General features: G+C 37.4%; 1 protein-coding gene across 3 annotated transcripts in view; it reads left to right on the top strand.

Annotated features, from left to right (window-relative positions):
• The window catches only part of LOC105388187 (U8-agatoxin-Ao1a), a 55205-nt gene extending 37238 nt beyond the window's left edge, over nt 1-17967 (top strand). For 2 of the 3 annotated variants that reach the window (XM_048625337.1, XM_038120364.2), the window contains exons 2-4: nt 13288-13378; nt 15298-15373; nt 16888-17967. In XM_048625337.1, coding sequence (XP_048481294.1) covers nt 13297-13378; nt 15298-15373; nt 16888-17050 — 321 coding nt within the window. In that variant the 5' untranslated portion in view covers nt 13288-13296 and the 3' untranslated portion in view covers nt 17051-17967. The remainder of the gene's footprint in view (nt 1-13287; nt 13379-15297; nt 15374-16887) is intronic. The other variant, XM_048625338.1, reaches the window with a different exon arrangement.
• Nucleotides 17968-21286: the final 3319 nt, after the last annotated feature.

Here is a 21286-nt window from a genome sequence, read left to right on the forward strand (position 1 = left end):
TCAGATGGTACATTGGCTAATGGGTCACTGACCTCCATAGTCTCCATTGCACATAGGATAGTCTCTAAAGAAAGTTTTACCGTAGCTATGATGGTTGTGGTGCCTACGGTTGCTACCCCAGGATATTTAAGGGGTCAAAACCAGCTTGACATAATTATCTTAAAATAATCACTGTAATGTATTTATAAATGATTATTCAAATGTAAACTACGAATGGTAAAAGAACATTTTTTTTCACCAAGCGCAAAATTCCAACTACTAATATACCTATCGGAAATTTGTCAGATTATTGATTGAAGCCCATTTCTTATTGTATAGCCAGGTAGGTATAGGTTATTTATATAAAGTTACTTAACTAGGTTAGTTTAGACATTAATCTTAACTAACATTATATTCCGGTAATGCTCATGTAAGCCAACTTTGCAACAATAACGGACAGAATAAAAATTAATTTGTTTCAGTACCTAACAAAAACATTCGTTGCCAACTTCTGCACGGGACGCTAGATACAACATACATACATATTTTTTTGTTATTTTTTTTACCACTGTTGAAAAATATACTTAACTATTTGTTCTACACTGGTTTTTAAAAACTATATTATTATATTAAACTAGATGGAATAGTAGTAATTCCGAGAAAAAATGCAAGTTATTCGCCGGTGAACGAACACGCTACATTTCGTATCACAAGTATCACACTAAGTAGGTCCTAGTAATGTCCTAAATTGACACACAAGATATTTAGGGTTACTTTTACCGAACGCTTTATCATTAAAGTTAAAATTAGCTATGTCTTTACCTTTCAGACCAACTAAACACACATTGCATAACCCTTGTTTAGTTTGGCAACTGTTCAGGAGACGCTACGTGTATAAACTACAAGATATCAAAAGCGCTCACAACACAGGTACCCAACATCAAGGGGTGATTAAATTGTAAGACATGAAGCTATGTCGCCACCCATCCTGTTATTACCTGATGTTGTGACTAACCAATACATACAAAACATATACAGAGTGTTGCAAAAGAGGTATGCTAAGCCGAAAGGGGGTGACTCAGGGGGTCATTCTAAACATTTTTTTTTTAACTTTAGGAATACTTAAGAGGAGAGTATACCTTCGCGATTCTAGCGAAATAGGTATTTAGGAAAATATTTGTTATCACTTGCGCTCTCATACTCCGGGCACGGGTGCGATAGAGATGCACTGCTGCACGCGACTGACAATAGGTACTTTTCTTAATGAAATTCTGGTTTCGGGAGAAAACGTTTTACACTACCTAAATATCAACCAATCTTTTAGATTTTGGTGCAAATTGCTTTAGCATAATATATTCTAGGTTTATAGGTTTTGCTTTTTATTAAAAAATACATTGTTATTGTTCAACCAACGGCTTGATTCAACACACAAAAATTACGTTATTTGAGGTGCCTATAAGTTTGAATCTATAAAAATTTTCCAAAAAAGTAAAAGCTATAAACCTAGTTATTCCTTGTGTCAATCACATATTAAAAAATCATGGAGATTGGATAGTATTTAGAGGTAGTAAAACGTTTTCTCTTTTTGTATGGACGAGCAAGTGCTATACTCTCCTCTTAAGTGCATATTCTAGTGTAGCTAGATAAATAAATCACATTAAGAAGAAGCTCAAAGTCATATTGCTTCCTGATAAACGTTTATTTGAGTCTAAAATAAGTTTATAATCAGTGCTCTAAGTTAAAAAAAATACGTAAAGTAATGACTGCTTTATTCAACTCCGATTGAACAGATTTTACCGTGTCAGCTACTGAATCAGGACGCTCTGAAAGGCTCCGCGTGTGAATTCCAGCAAAAAAACCTTTGTCTTTTTAACACCATATACTGTGGTACTGAAAGCGGAATTTCGTGTATTTGGTTGTTCCGACCGTTATTGGCTCCCTTAGATTAACAATATGCCAACAAGTTGGTTTCTCACATACGGAAACAAAGCTAAAAACTGTTCGCATTTTGTTTACTGTCAAAGTTTTAAATTAATCCTAATGCAGCTTTTTGTACCAATGAAAAAACATCACAAATCTTCACACACATCGATCGACAGTCCATCTTGTTCGTATATTGTTACTCTAAGGCTCCCCTTTATTTATCCCCTCTTGCTTGAGCTTAAACCAGAGCTTTGTCAAGTGTCAAGTTACTCACGCATCTTCGGTTTGATTCCATTTCAGCGCGGTTTTTTACGTAAAATCGACATTTGCTAAGAAAAAATTTACCCATGGAAAAAATCATCTTACCCACGATAATCGATTTGTTTATCTACTATTCTTTACCTACTCTATTACCCTTTGTATCAAGGTAGGTCGTTTGCGTTGCCCTATTGCAATAGAAGGTTGTCGGTTGTGTGGCAGCACCCTTATACATAAAAAATAAAGTTCGCTAATCGTCACAATCGAATGCTTTTAAAGTAGCTATCATAATTATATTTTAGCGTCATGCTGCCGTCACGAAAAAAAGTTTTCTTCTGGACCTACTGGTCTAAACATTCATATATCTCTTTGAATTAAATAGTACTTATGACTATTCGCTAAGTACTTCGCCTATCACGACAAAATACTCGTATACTCAGATTCCAGTAATTGAAACATAATTATACCATCGGCGTTTGAGAAACAGCATAAAACGTAAAGTGTTTATATGTATGATACTTTTTGTATGTTGGTGTTCTCATTGGTTTATGTTATGTGTAAAAGTGAATAAATGTTTAATCTATCTATCTAAACTTAAGAAACCCCACTCCTACTTAGTAAATTTGCTAGGAACTCACAAGTTGTCTACCTTAGTACATTTACTTGTAGATATCTCATAGAACATTTACTTGCATCTACAAAGTTAACTAACTCCTACTCCAAGCGTAGGTGTGGCGGTAAATTGTGGTATTAGTTCTATTCCGAGTATTCCGAAACGTCAATCTATTTATACCTACAGGTGTTTATTTAATTTAATTTAGGGACTGAATGGTGTAGTGGTTAGTGATCCTGACTGCTATGCTTAAGGTCCCGGGTTCGTTTCCCGGCCGGGGCAGATATTTGTGCTCGGGAATTGCGCTCAGTTGGGTGCATGTATCTATGTATCTATGTATCCATGTATCTGTGTATGCAGATATTATTATATATCAGATGTCCGATACCCATATTACAGGCTCTGCCTAGTTTGGGGTCGGATGGCCGTGTGTGAGATGTCCCCACATATTTATTATTATTATTTCATTGGGTCTAGAGCTCTCAACAAAGTTTCGAGACTACGTGGAGACTCAATATTATTTACTAGACTTTGGCATACCGATCATCATTCACTGTTACGAGTACGCCCTAAGATTAGATTACGTTTATCACCCCGGATCTTCTTTCAACGTGTCACACATCGATTTATCTCCCTAAATGTCCTTAGCCAAGTCTGATGGCATGAAATTGAGCCCGCTCAATCAATCAAAGTACCTACGATACCAACGAATATACGGGTATGTTAAAATCACAAGTGCCCACGTAAAAACAAAAGCATGAGCCTGAAAGGATTTCTAAACGTGTGTTATGAAGGCATGTCTGTCAGGCGATAATTGATTTGGTATTGTATCGTACCTATAATTTATGTGTTTATATCTAGGTACGAATATTTGCCTATTATATTATGGATAAACGCATCTATCTATCTATCTATCGTGGTGAGACCTACTGCATTTAGCCTCTGAGGTGGGCCATTATGCCACCAAGACGCCAGAAAGCCAGTAGACGACCTAGGTTACTTAGGACTTCCCGGAGAGACCCCGACATCTTGGTTCCTCCATGCCTTTGCAATGTAAATTTGCCTGTTAGTTTAGGGTTAATTACTGGTATGTAAGCTTTTGTTTGTACTCAGTGCTGTATGAATTTACAGTATATGTCATGCTGTAGTTCGAAAAGGTTGTTCTATCTGTTTTGGGTCCACTGGATCGAGTAACGCCAGATCCCTTTATTGCACTAACTTAACCTAAAATAAAAATTTAAAGTTGTAATAATTTATTACAAATGCTGTAAGCTTTACAGATTGTACTTAGTTATAGTTACTTCACGTGACCTTAATACAAAAAAATTGGTTTTACGTTGAGTTAATCCAAGCGGATAATAAGAGACACTTCACACTTTCATAGTATGATATTACATTTAAAGCCGATTTTAACCCCGTATAGATTTATCAATTTACTTGAGAAGCTGCCGCATAAACATGTACCTAACACTTTTTCATGCAAAAAATATTATTTTATGATTAAATCAAACTAAAGTGAAAATAGTTTAATAACTAGTTTTTTTTTAGTATTAATAAAACATATTATGGTCGTATAAAGTGGATAGATGAATTTGTATACTGCACATCCATAAATAGGTAAGGTCAACCGGGGCCATTGCGCCACAATACTTTGACTTTCATATTCATTTGATCATAACAAACAGACTATACGCCCTATTAAGCTATAACTTGTGATACATATTAGGAAATTTTATCTAATTTCATATTTTGATGCAATTTTGAAGAATTTTAAATATCTTCTAAGTGTAAACGACGTTTCTACAAAAAATGGGATTTTTAGGCGCAATAACCCCTAGTGGGGCTAATGCCTCTTTCACTAGTTTTGTGTGCTTAGAAGAGTTTTTTACAAGTTTAAGTGGATATCATTTATAGAATTACTGTTAACGTAGCTAATTATTAGATTGTAAAATAAATACAGCGCTTAGTTAAGGAGAATTAGTTGATCAAAAATTTTCGGGGCTATGTCGCCTACATACCCAAATTTCTTGTAGTGGCATTTACCCCATCCAAGATTCCAGGGGTGCTCAACATTTTATTTATAAATACTTTATTGAACATAAAAAAGTATAAATACTTACATGACAAATTAAAATACAGTATAAAAGCATACAAGGCCATATTTTTTCTAATTTGCAATCAAACCACAACTTTAAATTAGTAAGTGTAACGGGGTGGCTTCGGGAGCAATGAAAGACGGTGGATACGGATACTATGAACTATATTCAATTACTGAATGATAAGAGTATTGACAAAGTTATGACGCGGATACCTATTAGAACCGCCCAGAAGGGACCGCCGAGGCGATGCGCTCGTCTGTGCAAGTTAGACTGCACTCTTGTATAGGTACCTGGCCCGAAAACGTTCCAACAGAGGAAGCAAATCCGTGCGCAAAATATCTATAGAGGAGTGAGTTTCTAAGTGAAGCTCGATACAAACAAAATGTTCTTCGGCCCATATAAGTTAATTCGTAAACGAAACCATACCGCGATGTAGAAACGTTACACCAGCGCCATCTAGTTTTCACTATGGGAACTAATCTTTTCGTTACAGGCTCCCCCTCTGTCCGGAAAATCGTCCCGATGCGCGGACAGTTTAGTTGGACGTGTTCTTTCTAGGTCTTCCCCGTCCTCGCTTCTGGGTTACATTTGCAGATGGTTCTGTTTGTTTCCTTGGTCTTCCGCGACTTCTTTCCAGAAATATCTTTGTGAGATCCTGAGAAATGTTTTCTCAACCCCATAGTGTCCGGCTCTTGCATCATCGTGATATGTGGCCAGAACATTGGCCCATTCGTGAGATGGCACGACAAGTAACGCATCATCGGCTTCCACATATGGACAGTTTCGGTACAGTAACCTATTGTGCATGAGGTATCCTTTATTACTCCAGTACCGTGCGTTTTCATCGTCGTCGTTGGATTCCAGGACAGTTATGATCTTAGCGACATCGGGGTCCTTTAGTTGCTCTAGTCGGATGTCGGCAGGGCTACGGGTAGGCATATCTACGCTCACCGTGCAAATACCGCATTCTGCAGTTGTATCAGGTGTGCAACAGGGTCGTGACAGCGTGTCAGCCACTACGTTAGTTCTGCCAGGTGTGTATTTTATGGTTATATCGAAAGCCTGTAGTTGTAATGCCCATCGAGCAAGTCGGCCCGTCGGGGACTTTAAGTTCATCAACCATTTGAGGGCTTGGTGATCGGTTACCACTATAGTCGGTACTCCTTCTATGTAGCCGCGAAATTTGGAGATAGCCCAAATTACTGCCAATGCTTCTCGCTCGGTGGTAGTATAATTCCTTTCAGCAGACGTCAGTAATCGGCTCGCATACTCCACGGGGTGCTCGTCTTCACCCTCCCCCTGTACTAAAACTGCTCCGATGGCATAGGAACTAGTATCAGATTTTATGATGTAGGGTTTAGTTAGGTCGGCCTGCCTCAAAACAGGAGCGGAGGTTAGTCGGCGCTTCAATTCATTGAACGCATCGTCATCGGAGATGTTTTCTGTCTTCTTAAACACCTCGATCGCCGATATGAACGCCTCTACCCTTCCAGAGTCTCTACATCCGTTGAAGTTAGCTCTACATGTGTTGAAAGAGCCGTCTCTCTTCGATGCGAGAGTTGTTAACAGTTTCTCGAACTGCTCCGTGGATAGATTTACTGTGGCCATTTTTGTCGTCGTTCCACCGGTGGTCGCTACCCTTCCAGACTTCGTTACGTATGTTGCTTTTTCAGCCCTCACGTTGTGCGCCAGTTTGTAACGGGGTGGCTTCGGGAGCAATGAAAGACGGTGGATACGGATACTATGAACTATATTCAATTACTGAATGATAAGAGTATTGACAAAGTTATGACGCGGATACCTATTAGAACCGCCCAGAAGGGACCGCCGAGGCGATGCGCTCGTCTGTGCAAGTTAGACTGCACTCTTGTATAGGTACCTGGCCCGAAAACGTTCCAACAGAGGAAGCAAATCCGTGCGCAAAATATCTATAGAGGAGTGAGTTTCTAAGTGAAGCTCGATACAAACAAAATGTTCTTCGGCCCATATAAGTTAATTCGTAAACGAAACCATACCGCGATGTAGAAACGTTACACCAGCGCCATCTAGTTTTCACTATGGGAACTAATCTTTTCGTTACATAAGTATACCATTTTTAGAGTCTGACGGAATTTTGCTCTTACAAGGATAATCATGACAAAACTATTCAGAGTTTTAAAAATAAGTGGGATCATTCTGTTAATATGACTAATTTTTATTTATTATTTTTATATGATTATTTTCTATATACCGTGTTAACAACATCATAATGTCGACACCAAATGACGCCAATTTTTTAAAACATTTAGTTTAATATATATATTCAAATTATTTACGTTTTAGTTGGATTACCAATCGAAGAATGTTAATTCTAATACGCTGTTAAATGTTCTTCAATATTGCAGAAGGCGTCATTAACCTTGTATTTTTCGTTTAGGAGTAATTTAGTGCTTTGGAACTTTTTCATTGCTCGTGAGTGTATAAACTACTTTTATTATAACACAAAATGTTTAGAACCTCTGGAAATGGGGCTATTGCACCGCAATAGAGGCAATAACCCCATAAGCCCAGATGCATTTACCCCAAAAAAAAGCTAAACCAACAATTTTTTTTATTGCATTTTGTGTCCGAATCTTACTTTATTTCAATAAAATAATCAAAAAAATATGTAAAGCAACAAAACAATAACAGTATTTACAGTTAGGAAACATAGATTCTTTTAAACAAACACGCATTTGGAACGATTCAAAAAAACGTGTCAGGAAACCGGAGGAGGCCAAAAGAGGTGAAAAAATTAAAATGGCAGTTTATTTAAGATAATTTCCCCGGATACGACATCTATTGGTCAGTAGTAAAAGTTTGAGTTCCAAAGATAGATAGCAGATGACTCCAGTAGTTCTAAAGTATGTGGTTCGGAAGATAAATGGATTCGAGGCATTAGCCCCGTAGGCGACTTGGCCCCGGTTGACCTTACTACTTTTATTCTTCGTTTATCGTCGACACAATAAGAAGATTGTAATTTGTGTAAGTATTCCAATATCCAAGTCTAAATTAAATTTTGATTAAAGCCATACCTATATTAATTTGATTACTGGATGTTAATTATAGGCAGATGCCAATAATGAAACCCACCTTCATATACTATTAGCTACCTAATTTATTTCTCCTTTGAACTGAAGAAAACATTGTACATATGTATTATTCATCTAATACATATATGTATGAACGAGCACTATTATGGCAATCTATTCTATTCTATTCTATTCTCTGTGGGGGTGTAAGTACCTGCACCTGGCTCTCTCGAGTGGAACCTTTGTGCATATCCCCAAGGTCTAAACTGCCTTCCTAAGCTTGGACCATTTCCCACCACGCTGGTCCACTGCGGGTTGGTGGGTTCACATATCTAGATGTGCTAAATCTAGATATGCAGGTTTCCTCACGATGTTTTCCTTCACCGTAAGAGCGATGGTATACATTGTACTTAAGTTAAAAGAACTCATTGGTACATGTCAGCGCCGGGAATCGAACCCGCATCTCTTGCGTGAGAAGCGGGCGCTTACCCGACTGAGCTACCACCGCTCCCATTAATAGTGATAAATAGAGACAGGAAAATTGCCATATTATGGCAATTTTCCTGTCTCTATTTATCTTTAGTACAGCCTAGAGGTTGTTGGGCTGTGCGTGGGCTATTTGTGGCTGAGGTAGGTCATTATCGCACCAACCTTACAATCATTTGGACAGCAACAACAGTTAGTTGAACACACAACAAAACAAGACCGTTCTCAGCTATCTCTTTAATTCTATACACACATGCATAGAACAACGCCTATGTACATTGCACATTGCACACTTATATAATAATATAACCTGTGTACTCTGGACTATCCGGGTTGTGTCAACTTAACTGCTTTCTTTGTTATTCTTTCATCTTAAGCTTAACTCAATATACCTAATGATAAAATAATAAAATAATTATAGCTAACTTCGGAAAAACCATATGGGCATTGACATATATTACTAGATATTGGGGTTTTGTCATATCTGTAGATATTTGTTTAAACACAGATATTTGTTCTCGGGTCTTGGATGTGCCCGTAAAATGGCAATAGGCCCGCCCCCTATTACATTGGGACTAACATAACACTCTGGCGAAAAGTGGGTGCAGCAATGCACCTCTGCCTACCCCGCAAGGGAGTACATTAGTACAAGGCGTGAGTGCGTGTTTTTTTTAAATATATATTGGGGTATATTTTTTTATAATTTTAAGCTCCAATTTCTCCATAATCTGTTAGATCATAACCAGGGAAAGGGTGATCAATTATACGTCATCTCCATATTAAATTCTTGACAGATATGTCAAAAGTCAAGGAATAATCCCTGGTTGTGGTCTAACCCACTATGGCGAAATTGGCACGAAATATTAGTATTTAGTAAATTTTGATTCCATAGTTTACGACTACGATATATGAGAGCTTTGCCACGCTCAGCTGTAAAGCGTCTCAGGGGGCTAAGTCCAAAGAGGGGGGAGGAAGTATTTCCTTTGTCATATTTGAGTATACTTACTGTAATATCCCCAAGGTACCGATTAATGAAAGTGCAATATTGTCTTTTAACTCCTCACATATTAAAAGGTATCGTGAAAATATACAGGGTGTCATTTTGACATTGCTCGCCCATTAAGTAAGAACTACATTTTCCAAGAGTTCGCTAAACAAGCTTATACGTATTTAAGAAAAGTAATAATTCAGAATGATGGATGACCTTTAGATAATAAAAGCCATTTTTATACCTAAATTCTATTACAAGTCCCGAAGAATTCTATTTCTGTCCATTTTCAAGTAACAAACAATAAAGTTCAAGCCACAAAGTCAATTTGTATCTCAAAACTAATTTAAAAGAGCGCGTGTGACATGGGTGTGTATTGAAAAGTTGGACTGGCTGATAAATGACAACAACATAACAACTCCGTTCGAAGCAAAATTGTGCCCCGAGATTGGTTTTCAAAGTGCCCCTTCGGTTCAGCGGTTAATAGAATGTACGTATTTTATTTCAGTAATTTGAAGTTTAGAGAGTATTTACGAGTACTAATAAGAAGAGTCCAACAATTAACTTTGCAACAGAAACCAAAAAAGTTTATTCACGGTTTTTTTTGTTGTAATATCTGACACTGCGGTGAGCGGTGGTGGCGTTATGGATAATGGTCATCTCAATCGAGAGGCCGTGGGTTCAAATCCTGGCCTGTACCAATTCTTTCAATTGTGTTTTCAATTAACCATTTACTGCATACGAAGCCATAAATGGCTCTTGGAATTTCATATTTTATTCTACCTCAACTAATAAATAAAATCAAAAAATAATATCCAAAAAATAGAAGCCATAAATGGCATAGACATACAAAGTGCCAGTGCATACGAAGCCATTTCTGGCTCCTAATTTTTTTCCTAAAATAAAGTAGCTAATTTTTTTTTAAACAATAGAATGTTGTTATTGTCCCCTCTTAAACGATATTCAAGTAAAAAATATTTTTTATCTCCATCCCTTCATAATTCATGCAGTACGGGGTTAAGGAGTTTAAGTACCTACAATAATACCACGTGCTCTTACGGTGATGGAAAACATCGTGAGGAAACCTGCACATCTAGATTCTAGATGTGTATCCGAAGTGCATTGTACTTATCCCAAAACGGCGATATGGTTCGCAACCTATCACGTGAGTACAAATGTGCTGCGAAAAATGGGTGGCTCGCTTGTGAGCCACCTATGACTACCCCTTCGGGGACTACAGTCGTGAGTGCATATGTATCTGACACTGACGTTCTAAGTTTTATTCTTATTAATTCTTCAGCGCAAGAAAAAAACCTTCATCTTTCACCCGTTGTAAATCACGAATAGTATCATTTTTTATTTAGTCTCAAAAACATTATTCTATTTTCTACCGTATTAAACAATAAGTATAAAAACGTTAATAAAATTCTAATATAAGTAATTGTGTTTTAAATTAAATCGTACATGAGGAACTTAAATCGCGCGTTCTTAGTTACAGTTTCATTGGAAATGCTTAGAATAGTCTGCAGTTCAGTTCGGCACCGAACAGTTATTATAAACAGCTTTGCGCTTCTATAAAATCTGAGCGCACGGATTCGATCCCAAAAGGTGGCGAATAGTTCGATCGCTACAGATTCCGACTAACATAACAGCTGTACGAGTATGTGTGAAATTGGACACCGCACTGCACTTTTGGCAACTCCAATGATTATAGAGTTGTATTTTTTTACAGAAAGTGGGTGTTTGTGTTGTTGGGCTTTTTAGTTAAGTGTCGTGATATCATTTATCGGTATTATGATCGCACCAGCCTACAGTCGCTATTATGTATATGTCGCAGGCATCTGGTTTAATCTCCTGTTTGATTGAACCGCTAGCCCGTTCATTGGATGACGCTGCTTAGTTGTATGACTAGGCCGAACGTTGATTGCACAAGCGTCACAAAACGTCCAACTAGTTAGCGGACTTAAAATAAGTCAGGTGGTGAACAAAACAAATATGGCGTCTAACAGCTAACAGCTGACACAAAAAGCACCTATATTTTTAGTTTTTTGCAAATAAATTAGCTTTAAAGTGCGTTATTTGTGTTAAAATAGTGTGACAACATGGATTTACCTATTATTACGCCGCGGGCGGATAGTTTAAAAGAAAAAATTGTGGCGTAACTGGATAATTATAAACAACAATATGATGGTACGTTTATTGTTATTGTTTAGTTAATTTGTGAGATAAGCTTTGTAACATAGTCTTTTTGTTGACTCTTGTCTGGTCACGTTCACCCTAACCAGACATTACAAAGTTGCTATACTATATCCCATTCAACGACTCCGCTGAATGACGTTCAGTCAAGACGTCGAACGTTACAATCAACGACTTGACGAGTTGTCCTTTAGTCATACAACTGAATAGCGCCATCCAATGAACGGGCTAGTGGTTCAATCAAACAGGAGATTAAACCAGATGCCTGCGACATATATATCATAATAATATTTAGACACTAACCCACTGACACCAAACCTATGATTATTATTTAATTTCGTAAGAATTAAATCTCTGAACATGTGAACAGATTAGGATTTATTAAACGTAGATTTGAGAGTTAGCATATTTTGGCCTTGTGGTCTATTTATCGTTTACTTTCAGGCAAAAGTCATTTCGTATAATTTATTTTTCCGGGGCCCCAGCTTCAGGTCCAACAGTCCACATTGTTGGTTTACGATGTTGTCTCGAACATATTTCAGCGCGGCACTTGTTTTTGTTTACATTTCAGTTGCTGTAAACATTCATTTTTCATGTTTGTCCGCGTTAATACAGCAGTATTGTTTGAAGCAATACACATGCATTTATTGCTCTAGCGTTTAGATACTTGTGCCATTCTATAAGGTTAGTCTCCAATCCAGCTGGATGTTCCGTAGTATAGAACACTGACGGATGTTTGTCTCTTTAGCTTCGATGTGGGTATGCAGGTATATGAAGTATCAAAAATAAATCTGCACATTTTTATATATTTTGAGAGAAGCCAAGGGATATGAGACATGCAATTGTTATTTCAGATTACACTGTTATAACTACGACTCTTAATACAGTTTGTGCTCTGGGTGTGATAAAGGTAAATATTTGCTTGTCGTAGTCGTATACCATCCGATTATCGGTGTTAAAAGTTGTCAGTAAAATCAACAGGCCAGCAGTGGCTAGCTCAAGGGTTGCTGTAGAACTGTGTCTCTTTTAACAGTATGATTTGTTTGCAGGCAAGCGCAGGTATGGGGCACGAGGACAGCGTGGAACAATGGCTCTTATTGTGATTAAGATTTTATTCTTCATTCTTCTTCTTCTTTCGTGTCAGTGAACATGCTAATTTTTAAATTTGTCCAGACCAAAAAGAAGCAACTTTGATAGCATTCTGGTTGGCTTGGAGTAAGTCTTCCCGAGTGCAGGTGGAAGGGCACAGGGGACAGGAGAGTAAATGCTCCATATTCTGGGGGGCGGTACCACAGTCGCATAGGTTGGAACCGTTGGTACCGACTGTGGTACCGCCTTAACGGTATTCTTCATTGCAACTCACGCACTGCCCGGCACGCTGCGTCCCGACATGGACTGCTCGGATCTTAACTATGTCTCTTGTACTAGTGTGACTGAGGTTGTGATAGACGGTCGAATGGCGTAGTGGTTAGTGGCCCTGACTGCTATGCCGAAGGTCCCGGGTTCGATTCCCGGCTGGGGCAGATATTTGTTTAAAGACAGATATTTGTACTCGGGTCTTGGGTGTTGATATTTATATTTAGTATGTATCTATCTATGTCCGACACCCATAACACAGGTTCTGCCTAGCTTGGGGTCGGATGGCCGTGTGTGAGATGTCCCCACATATTTATTTATTTATTTATCTGTTCACAGGCACGCAGGATGGGGCGCGCGGGCGCTCTGCTGCTGGCGCTGGCGGTGGTGCTCGCCGCCGAGTGGGCGCACGCCTCTTACATTGACCCAGGTAATCATTCTTACTGGATACACTAACGAGCAATGGCAAAATTCCTCTCACCATTGACGTTCCATATGTCAGGCTGTTTTTAACAGCATGCGGATTTGATCATGCACGCGGGATATTCCACGCGTTACAATGAATACTAGTAAGAAAAGAACACGGGGCAATCTCGCGTGCGTGATGATATCCACAAATCCACATGCTATTAAAACGCTCACACTGGAACTTTTTCAATGCTCGTGAGTGTAAGTACTTACTATGTTTATGTGGTAAAAATATTTAGGCCATGTAAGAAAGTAGATGAGACGATTCAACATAATAATAATCTGTTAGCTTGTCCACCTACTACAGAAACAAGATTATCTATTCTTGGATCAACAGAGCGCCTATTGCAACACCCAGGCTTACTACTCCAGTTTACTCGGGAGCTAGGATGGCTGAGGTTTCACTCGAGAGAGCCATGTACGGGAACTTCGCCCCCTCTCAGAATAGAATAGAATAGGTATAATTATGATTTATATGGCAATGCTGCGCATGACACACTATACCATACATGTAGTGATTTCTGCGCTGATGTAAGGTATAAAAATCACTGAGAATATAAGAGAAGACATTTAAATTCATATAGTTAAAGATGTATAGTGCCACAAACTTATCTGTTCCGGTGACAGTTCAAGTAAATGTCTAATATTTCTTAATTTTATAATTTTAAGTTTGCCCGTAGTGGTAATTTGCCCTTGAGGTTTTAATAAACCCATCTAATCCATATCAATATACAATTAATTAGTAAGTAATGAGATATGGATCAATTTAGTTCACTCTCACCGGAAAAGTTTGTGGCACTATACCTAAAGAGACACTCTTTCCGCCCGTTTAGCAAGGTTAATCGAAAAAGCTATACTTATTACGTAAAGAGCACCTACAAGTATAAATAAACAGGGAACATTTTATCTCTGTAAAAAATATATTTCAACATTACAACAACAAAAACGACTAGACTCGAATTTTCCAAGAAACTCTCTAGCGTTTTTGCAATTCTTTATCAGTTGGTATAATGTTTCGCACAAGTTTGACACGACCACAAAGATATTAAGGTTACATAAAATATCTCGCCCCAGTCGAGTTCACATAACAACAGAAAGATTTCTCGTATAACAGGGGAGGAAATTCACACCGAAAATACTTCGTCATACGAGTCGTCAAACAAAAGCTGTCTATATTTATGTTATCTTTATTTTTCTTCGAGCGAAGTGATCGAAGATAAGTTCAGAACGTTGTACATTTCTGCTTGGTTTTTATGTATACTTGTTTTGCTATGCTTGGTTTCGTTTTAAAAAACATCGTCTGTAAGTCAAATTGCGCATGTCCTTATATTTACTTACAACATGCATTTAAAGATAGGTAATAATAGGAATAATATAGGTATAATTTATGAACATAGTATTCACGAATTTTGTATACATAAATAACACAAAAGCAAAAGCCATTAGACAGTAGAGATAGATACCTATTGACCAGAAGTGAGCCTTTACTGCTTTACGCATCATCGTTTATGTTATGTTTTACATACAAGTGTTGTGCTATCATGAATATATAATAGAACGCAAAGTGCTGGAACAGGCGAAGCAATTCATAACAGCAAAGTTAGTGCAACCCTTCTGACTGGATGCACTAAGCTCTTATTTCATAATTTACGAACTTGTGTGAATAACTATCTATTACGAGTATTATGGTGGTAGCCAAGAGTTCCACTGTAAGTCATATTAAGTTACGCATTTAAAACGTAAACGAGTCTACATATTAAACAAATAGACAACCAAAATAGGTATCCAAAAATACCGCCGCTAATTATCCAATAGAACTAATAGAAGTATTATACTTACTGGAGTTGATGGTGAAAATAATATGGTGTTATTTGTCACCAGGAGACCAAGACTTGGAAGCTAACCTGGCAGAATACGAAGACCCGGCCGATCTGCAGATGCTACAGGACGTTGGCAAGTAAGTTCATACCACTTGTATGAATAATTAGGAAAAACCAGTAAGGGTGTCTTGCACAACAAAGTTAATCAAAATTAAATATATGGCCTCTTGCTCTGACATTATACTGTCAGAGCAAGAGATAAACTATTTAATTTTGATTAACTTTGTTATGCAAGCCACCCTAAATCTTACAAAAAGAAACGAAGAGAGCTGTCACGCAATCGGTACATTTAGGGACACATTTACCAAACTCTAAACGTTTTTAAATTGTATTTAATTCTAAATGCATTTTGTCCTAATTAAACTGATAGACGTGTTGTTTGACAGGACTATTACGTTTATCATTTGGTAAAAGTCCACCTTATTACTATTATACCACCTTATAACAATATGACAATCGTGGTTAGTGCAGTAGCGATTCGAAACTTCGTTTTTGTAAACTAAATTGACCCCCCTGAACCAAATCGTAATCTAGACGTCGTATTGTATGTGCCTAAATATTGATTAGTTAAGTAAACTTACTTCCAAATTTACTTATTGTAAACAGTTCATAATGTCCAAAATCTTTTAACTTTCTCCGTTTAGATGGGGCTTCCTTGTAAAATGTAATAGCTGAATTCCTTCCTTGCAATGTGTTAGTGTCGAGATAACGGTTCTAGATCGCACAAGAATTGGTTCCGTGCCAAAGTAATTAACTCTTACAACCAATAAAGAATTATATCGAAGCTGCAGAGTTTCATAATGTGACCGTTTAACTGCTTTTCTATAAAACTTTTTAATGTGGTTTGAAATTTACGCTTTGGAAGCTTAGATACTTCAAACCATTCGGTATATTTGCCATAACTAGTATAAAGTAAGAAAGTAAAGGCACATTTTTCTTTTATTTATATTTATTTTTCTTTTAGATATAATTTCTCTCTTTGTGTACCTTGGACAACACAATAAGTTACTAAAGAGTCAATAAAAGTGCCAATAAAGACATAAATAGCACTAGAATGTTCGATAAACTGTTCTGAGTTATAGCGGTTGTTATTAACCCTTTTATAGATTTATTATTGGTTCAGTGAGAATTGTAACAGATGTTTTCTAGTGTTCGCTATATCAGCTGGTGCATCTAGAATCTAGATGTGCAAATGTTTCCTTCAGTTATTAAGTATTATTGTCTGTAAATAATAATTCATTGGATTACCTTACATGAATGGTTTCAGATTCACCAAACAGTTATCCTACCTAACCTATGCGTAATAGGTTAGGTAGGCATTCACTAAAATACTGTCAAACTCCATTACTAGCTGCACTTAGGGTACACATCTAGAACCTAGATGCATATCAGGTTTCCTCGTGATGTTTCCCTTCACCACAAGAGTACGAGGCATAATTGTACTCAAATTCTTTATTTCTAAATAATTAATTGGCACATGGCAGTATTCGAACCCACGGCCTCACGAATAAGAGCCGAGACCTTATCCATTTTGCCATCACGCTACCAGCCTCGCACAAACTTAGGCTAGCCTTCGATGATGTCATTTCAGACGTTCGTCGCTGATCTACGTTTTCAGGCGCGCGTGCATCCGCCGCGGGGGCAACTGCGACCACCGGCCCGGCGACTGCTGCCACTCCTCGTCCTGCCGCTGCAACCTCTGGGGCTCCAACTGTCGCTGCCAGCGCATGGGCCTCTTCCAGAAGTGGGGCTAGAGCGAGACGACATGTGGCGCGCCGACCCGCTCCCACCAGCCGACCGGGCCGCCACGCCACCACCACACAACAACCACGCGACAACACGGACCTTTCATTTCATTAGCAATGCTTTTTCTAACATGTTCGAGCGAAACAGGGACCTAGACTTTATTAGTTGGATATTTTTGGAATTGTTTACAATTTAGACGACGAAATTCTGTTCGGTTTTCCGTTCGTTACGACTTCCCGTTTCTTTTTCTGATTAGGCCGGGTGTCCGCTTACGTGGTTGGGCAATCACCCAGCCTTATTGCCCAATCAGTACGCCTCGACGCTATACTCGGCCAATCAGACGCCCGCAACTGCCGCCGCCGGTGACGAGCTCTTGGCCAATCGTTTTGTTTAACTCTTTTGTTTCGACCAATGAGCGCGTCGCCGCCTGCGCAGTTCGTTCTATCGCAAGTATGTATGTAGAGATAAGTAAATTAAAGTAGAGAAATAAAATCTGTAGCATCTAACAAAATTGGTGGTAAACTTATGTCGTTAGGAAGTAGAACAATACAAAATAGACAAAAAAAACTTAAATGTAACTTTAAACCTAAATGTTCTAGTCGATTAAGGGATATGATCTAAAGAAAAACTTGGTGAAAGACGCTATTGTAAGCCTTTGTAAGAAGTCGCTTGTACTTGCGATTGGCAACTTAGATTAAAATGGAATATTAATGTTCTTAACATAAAGCATACTAATATAACAAGCATTTAATGTACTACTACATATAACTCTTGGACAGGAGGTATATTGGTATTGCAGCCTCGTAGATCTCTGTACGTAGCTTCTTATAATACCTGTGCGTTCCTCTTGCGGAATCATATTTGTATTATTATAATGGAATATGAGAAAACGGTAAATTATATTAATAAATGTTTATGGACAAAATTGATGTTTCAATTATTGCCTTTTTTATTTTGACTCCTCCCTGAAATAAGTACTTTTAGTACCTGAATAAGTAGGTAGGTACCTATATAAAACCTGAGTGAAAGCGTAGAAATGGACCGGAACTAAACGGCACGACCAAAGAAAGTCTTCGAAGATTGAGAAGAACACTTACAGACGGGATGTTTCATTTTGATATATCCAATAACAAGGTCACCTTAAATTTAAAATCGTATTGATGAATGAATCGTACTCATAACCATATTTAGAACAAATGATCATCAAATCTTGATAATAAAAAGTATGAAATGTTAAGTATATTCTAAATCTAAATCATCATTAACTGTTCTGTCTGTTGGACTATGTCTAGATTTGAGGCATCGAACACCAAATAAGCGAACGTGGGACGCCCTGCATCCCACTGGACCTGAGACAGGAAGCTGTTTGTGGTTGGATGAAGAATTCAGAGGACATGGTTTTGCGGCGCTCCTTTGTATCACTCTATGCAGCAATAGATGATTTTTAGCTGATGATGATAATGTTGAACATCAAGATTTTCTTCAGCAGGCACCCTACTCAGGAGCACCTAAACTTAAAGGCGAAGGACTAAGTATGTACGTTTTCAACAAAACAATGAGATAATAGGAGGTACCTAATGTATTAACAGCCAGTTCCACAATGTCATGGTTAGTAGATACTGTTGTGGCGAGTGTCCCGGGTTCGAACCCCGGCTGGGACAGGTAGGTATTTGTTTAAACTAAGAAAATTGTTATCTAGATTTGTTTGTAACCAAAGGGTAGCAATAGGCAAATCAAAATATTGTCTAAATAAATATAATCCTAAGGCTCAGGAAATAAGTTAGTTATTACCTACGTTACCATCCTTTTAAAAAAAGTCCTTCCAGTTTTATTTTAGCACTTAAAGGGAAAATTATAGATATTTTTTCTATAAAAAAAACCCTACTCGTATGAGAAGATGGGAAAAACCGTAGTAACATGAATCATAACTTTTTTCTTTCCTCTGTAGTCTTGATAAATAAATCATAGAACTTTACGATAACTTGGTGTTTGTGTTTTGTTATCAAATGAAACATAACAAAATCCGTGTGCTCTTAGAATGCACTTAGACAAATATAGAAAAATTTAAAAGAGTTTAATGTATATATATATAATATAATATATTTATTGCTTGTATTACAAAAACATTATTAACCCCCCTTCAAGCATTGAAAACAACAAAACAAAGTTACAAAGTCAAAGTGGAAGTGTCCTATACATAATGAAACTGAAGTCTTCAGTATGTATGAACTTCTTGCTACGCGACTACGCCGTAGGCTTCTTGATACGAGTCCACGGCGTAGCATAATATACTTGTCTAAAATTATAACCAATAATATACATACAATGAATAAAATAAAATAAATACATTCACGAGCAATGAAAAAGTTCCACTCTCAAAATGTCAATACTAAACGACAATTTATTTTAAACATAGCTGTTCCCGCGCGCTTCGCTTCGCCTTAAAAAGTTTTCCCGTGGGAATTCCGGGATAAAAAGTAGTCTATGTTCTTTCCCAGGGTCTAGACCGTATGTATACCAAATTTCATTCAAATCCGTTCAGTAGTTTTGGCGTGAAAGAGTAACAGACAGACAGACAGACACAGTTACTTTCGCATTTATAATATTAGTTAGGAGTTAGGATTAGGATTCAATAAAAATAACACAGTATTTACGTTATAGTTCAGTATTTAGATCGCGTATTTAAGCTAGCCATTTCCACTGAGGAGAAATTTGGTGCTATTGTCACTGGAACTTTTTCATCACTAGCGAGTGTATTATGGTCTGTTATTATTGTATCTAACACTTACTGACTGCACTCGGAAAAATATGGTTCAGGAAAAGCGTGTTAAGTAAAACATATTTCAACACACTGAGAGGAAGCTCTCTCGTTATGTACGTGACAGATTTTTATCAGAGTGTCGGTCAGCTTATTGGAACTGCTTAAGGGTAAGTTATCGGCAACGAGTTCAGATGCGGAGGGATTTCAAAATCGGTTTGTTTCAATTTAATGTTCTTTTATCGTTATGGTATTTTCAATATGTTTATTGCCACCCGAAATAAGCCAGTATAAAAATCACATCCATCACTTTCCGTTCGTTAAAGGTAAGCATTATCCACGTTTTACCCCACAAGTAGTTTCTTGTTTTTTTTTATAATGGAATAGGAGGAAAGGCTTTAGATTTGATATCTTCATATTTAGACAAGAGACAACAAAGGGTCGATATTAACAATACTAAATCACAGGGGGCTCATGTAAAAATAGGCGTCCCTCAAGGATCTATTCTAGGACCATTTTTATTCCTCATTTATATTAATGACTTGCCTTTTATGGTTGAAAAATTGACTAATATAGTTTTATTTGCTGACGATACTTCTTTGCTTTTTAAAGTTAAAAGAAGAGAAAATAATTTTAATGAAATTAATTCAATTCTATCTGACATACACGATTGGTTTACCGTTAATAATCTTCTATTGAATTCTAAGAAAACGAAATGTATTAAATTTACACTGCCGAATGTTAGACAATGCGATACTAACATTATTCTAGATGGGAATAAATTGGACCTAGTTAATGATACTGTCTTTCTTGGGATGACTATAGATTCAAAGTTACAGTGGGGACCTCACATTGAAAAATTGTCTGGAAGGTTGAGCTCCGCAGCTTTTGCTGTACGGAAAATTAGACAGCTGACCGACGTTGAAACCGCCAGATTAGTTTACTTTAGTTATTTCCACAGCTTATTATCGTATGGCATTTTGCTTTGGGGTAGAGCAGCTGATATTGAAACTATATTTGTATTACAGAAAAGAGCCATCCGCTCTATATACAAACTTGGTTCCAGGGATTCATTGAGAGAACTATTTAAAGAAATTAACATCCTTACAGTTCCATGTCAGTTCATTTTTTCCAATTTAATGTATGTACGAAAGAATATTTCAACTTTTGATACAATTGGCAGTAATCATGACATTAATACTAGGAACAAGCATAAGCTGGCTTTTCCAGCGATGCGTCTGGCGAAAGTTAATAAATCGTTTTTAGGGTACTGTATTAGATTTTATAATAAGCTTCCAGCAGAAGTTGCTCAAATGCCAGAGAATAAGTTTAAGTGTTACATTAAAGAGAAACTCAGTAAAAAAGCTTATTATAAAATTTATGATTACTTAGAGGACGTTAATGCATGGCTGTGATAAGTAGTTAGCTCTGCTCATATTATTATAATAATAATTATTAAGCTTATATGTAGTTATTGTATACCAAC

This window comes from Plutella xylostella, chromosome 14, assembly GCF_932276165.1.
Source record: "Plutella xylostella chromosome 14, ilPluXylo3.1, whole genome shotgun sequence".
Lineage (NCBI taxonomy): Eukaryota > Metazoa > Arthropoda > Insecta > Lepidoptera > Plutellidae > Plutella > Plutella xylostella.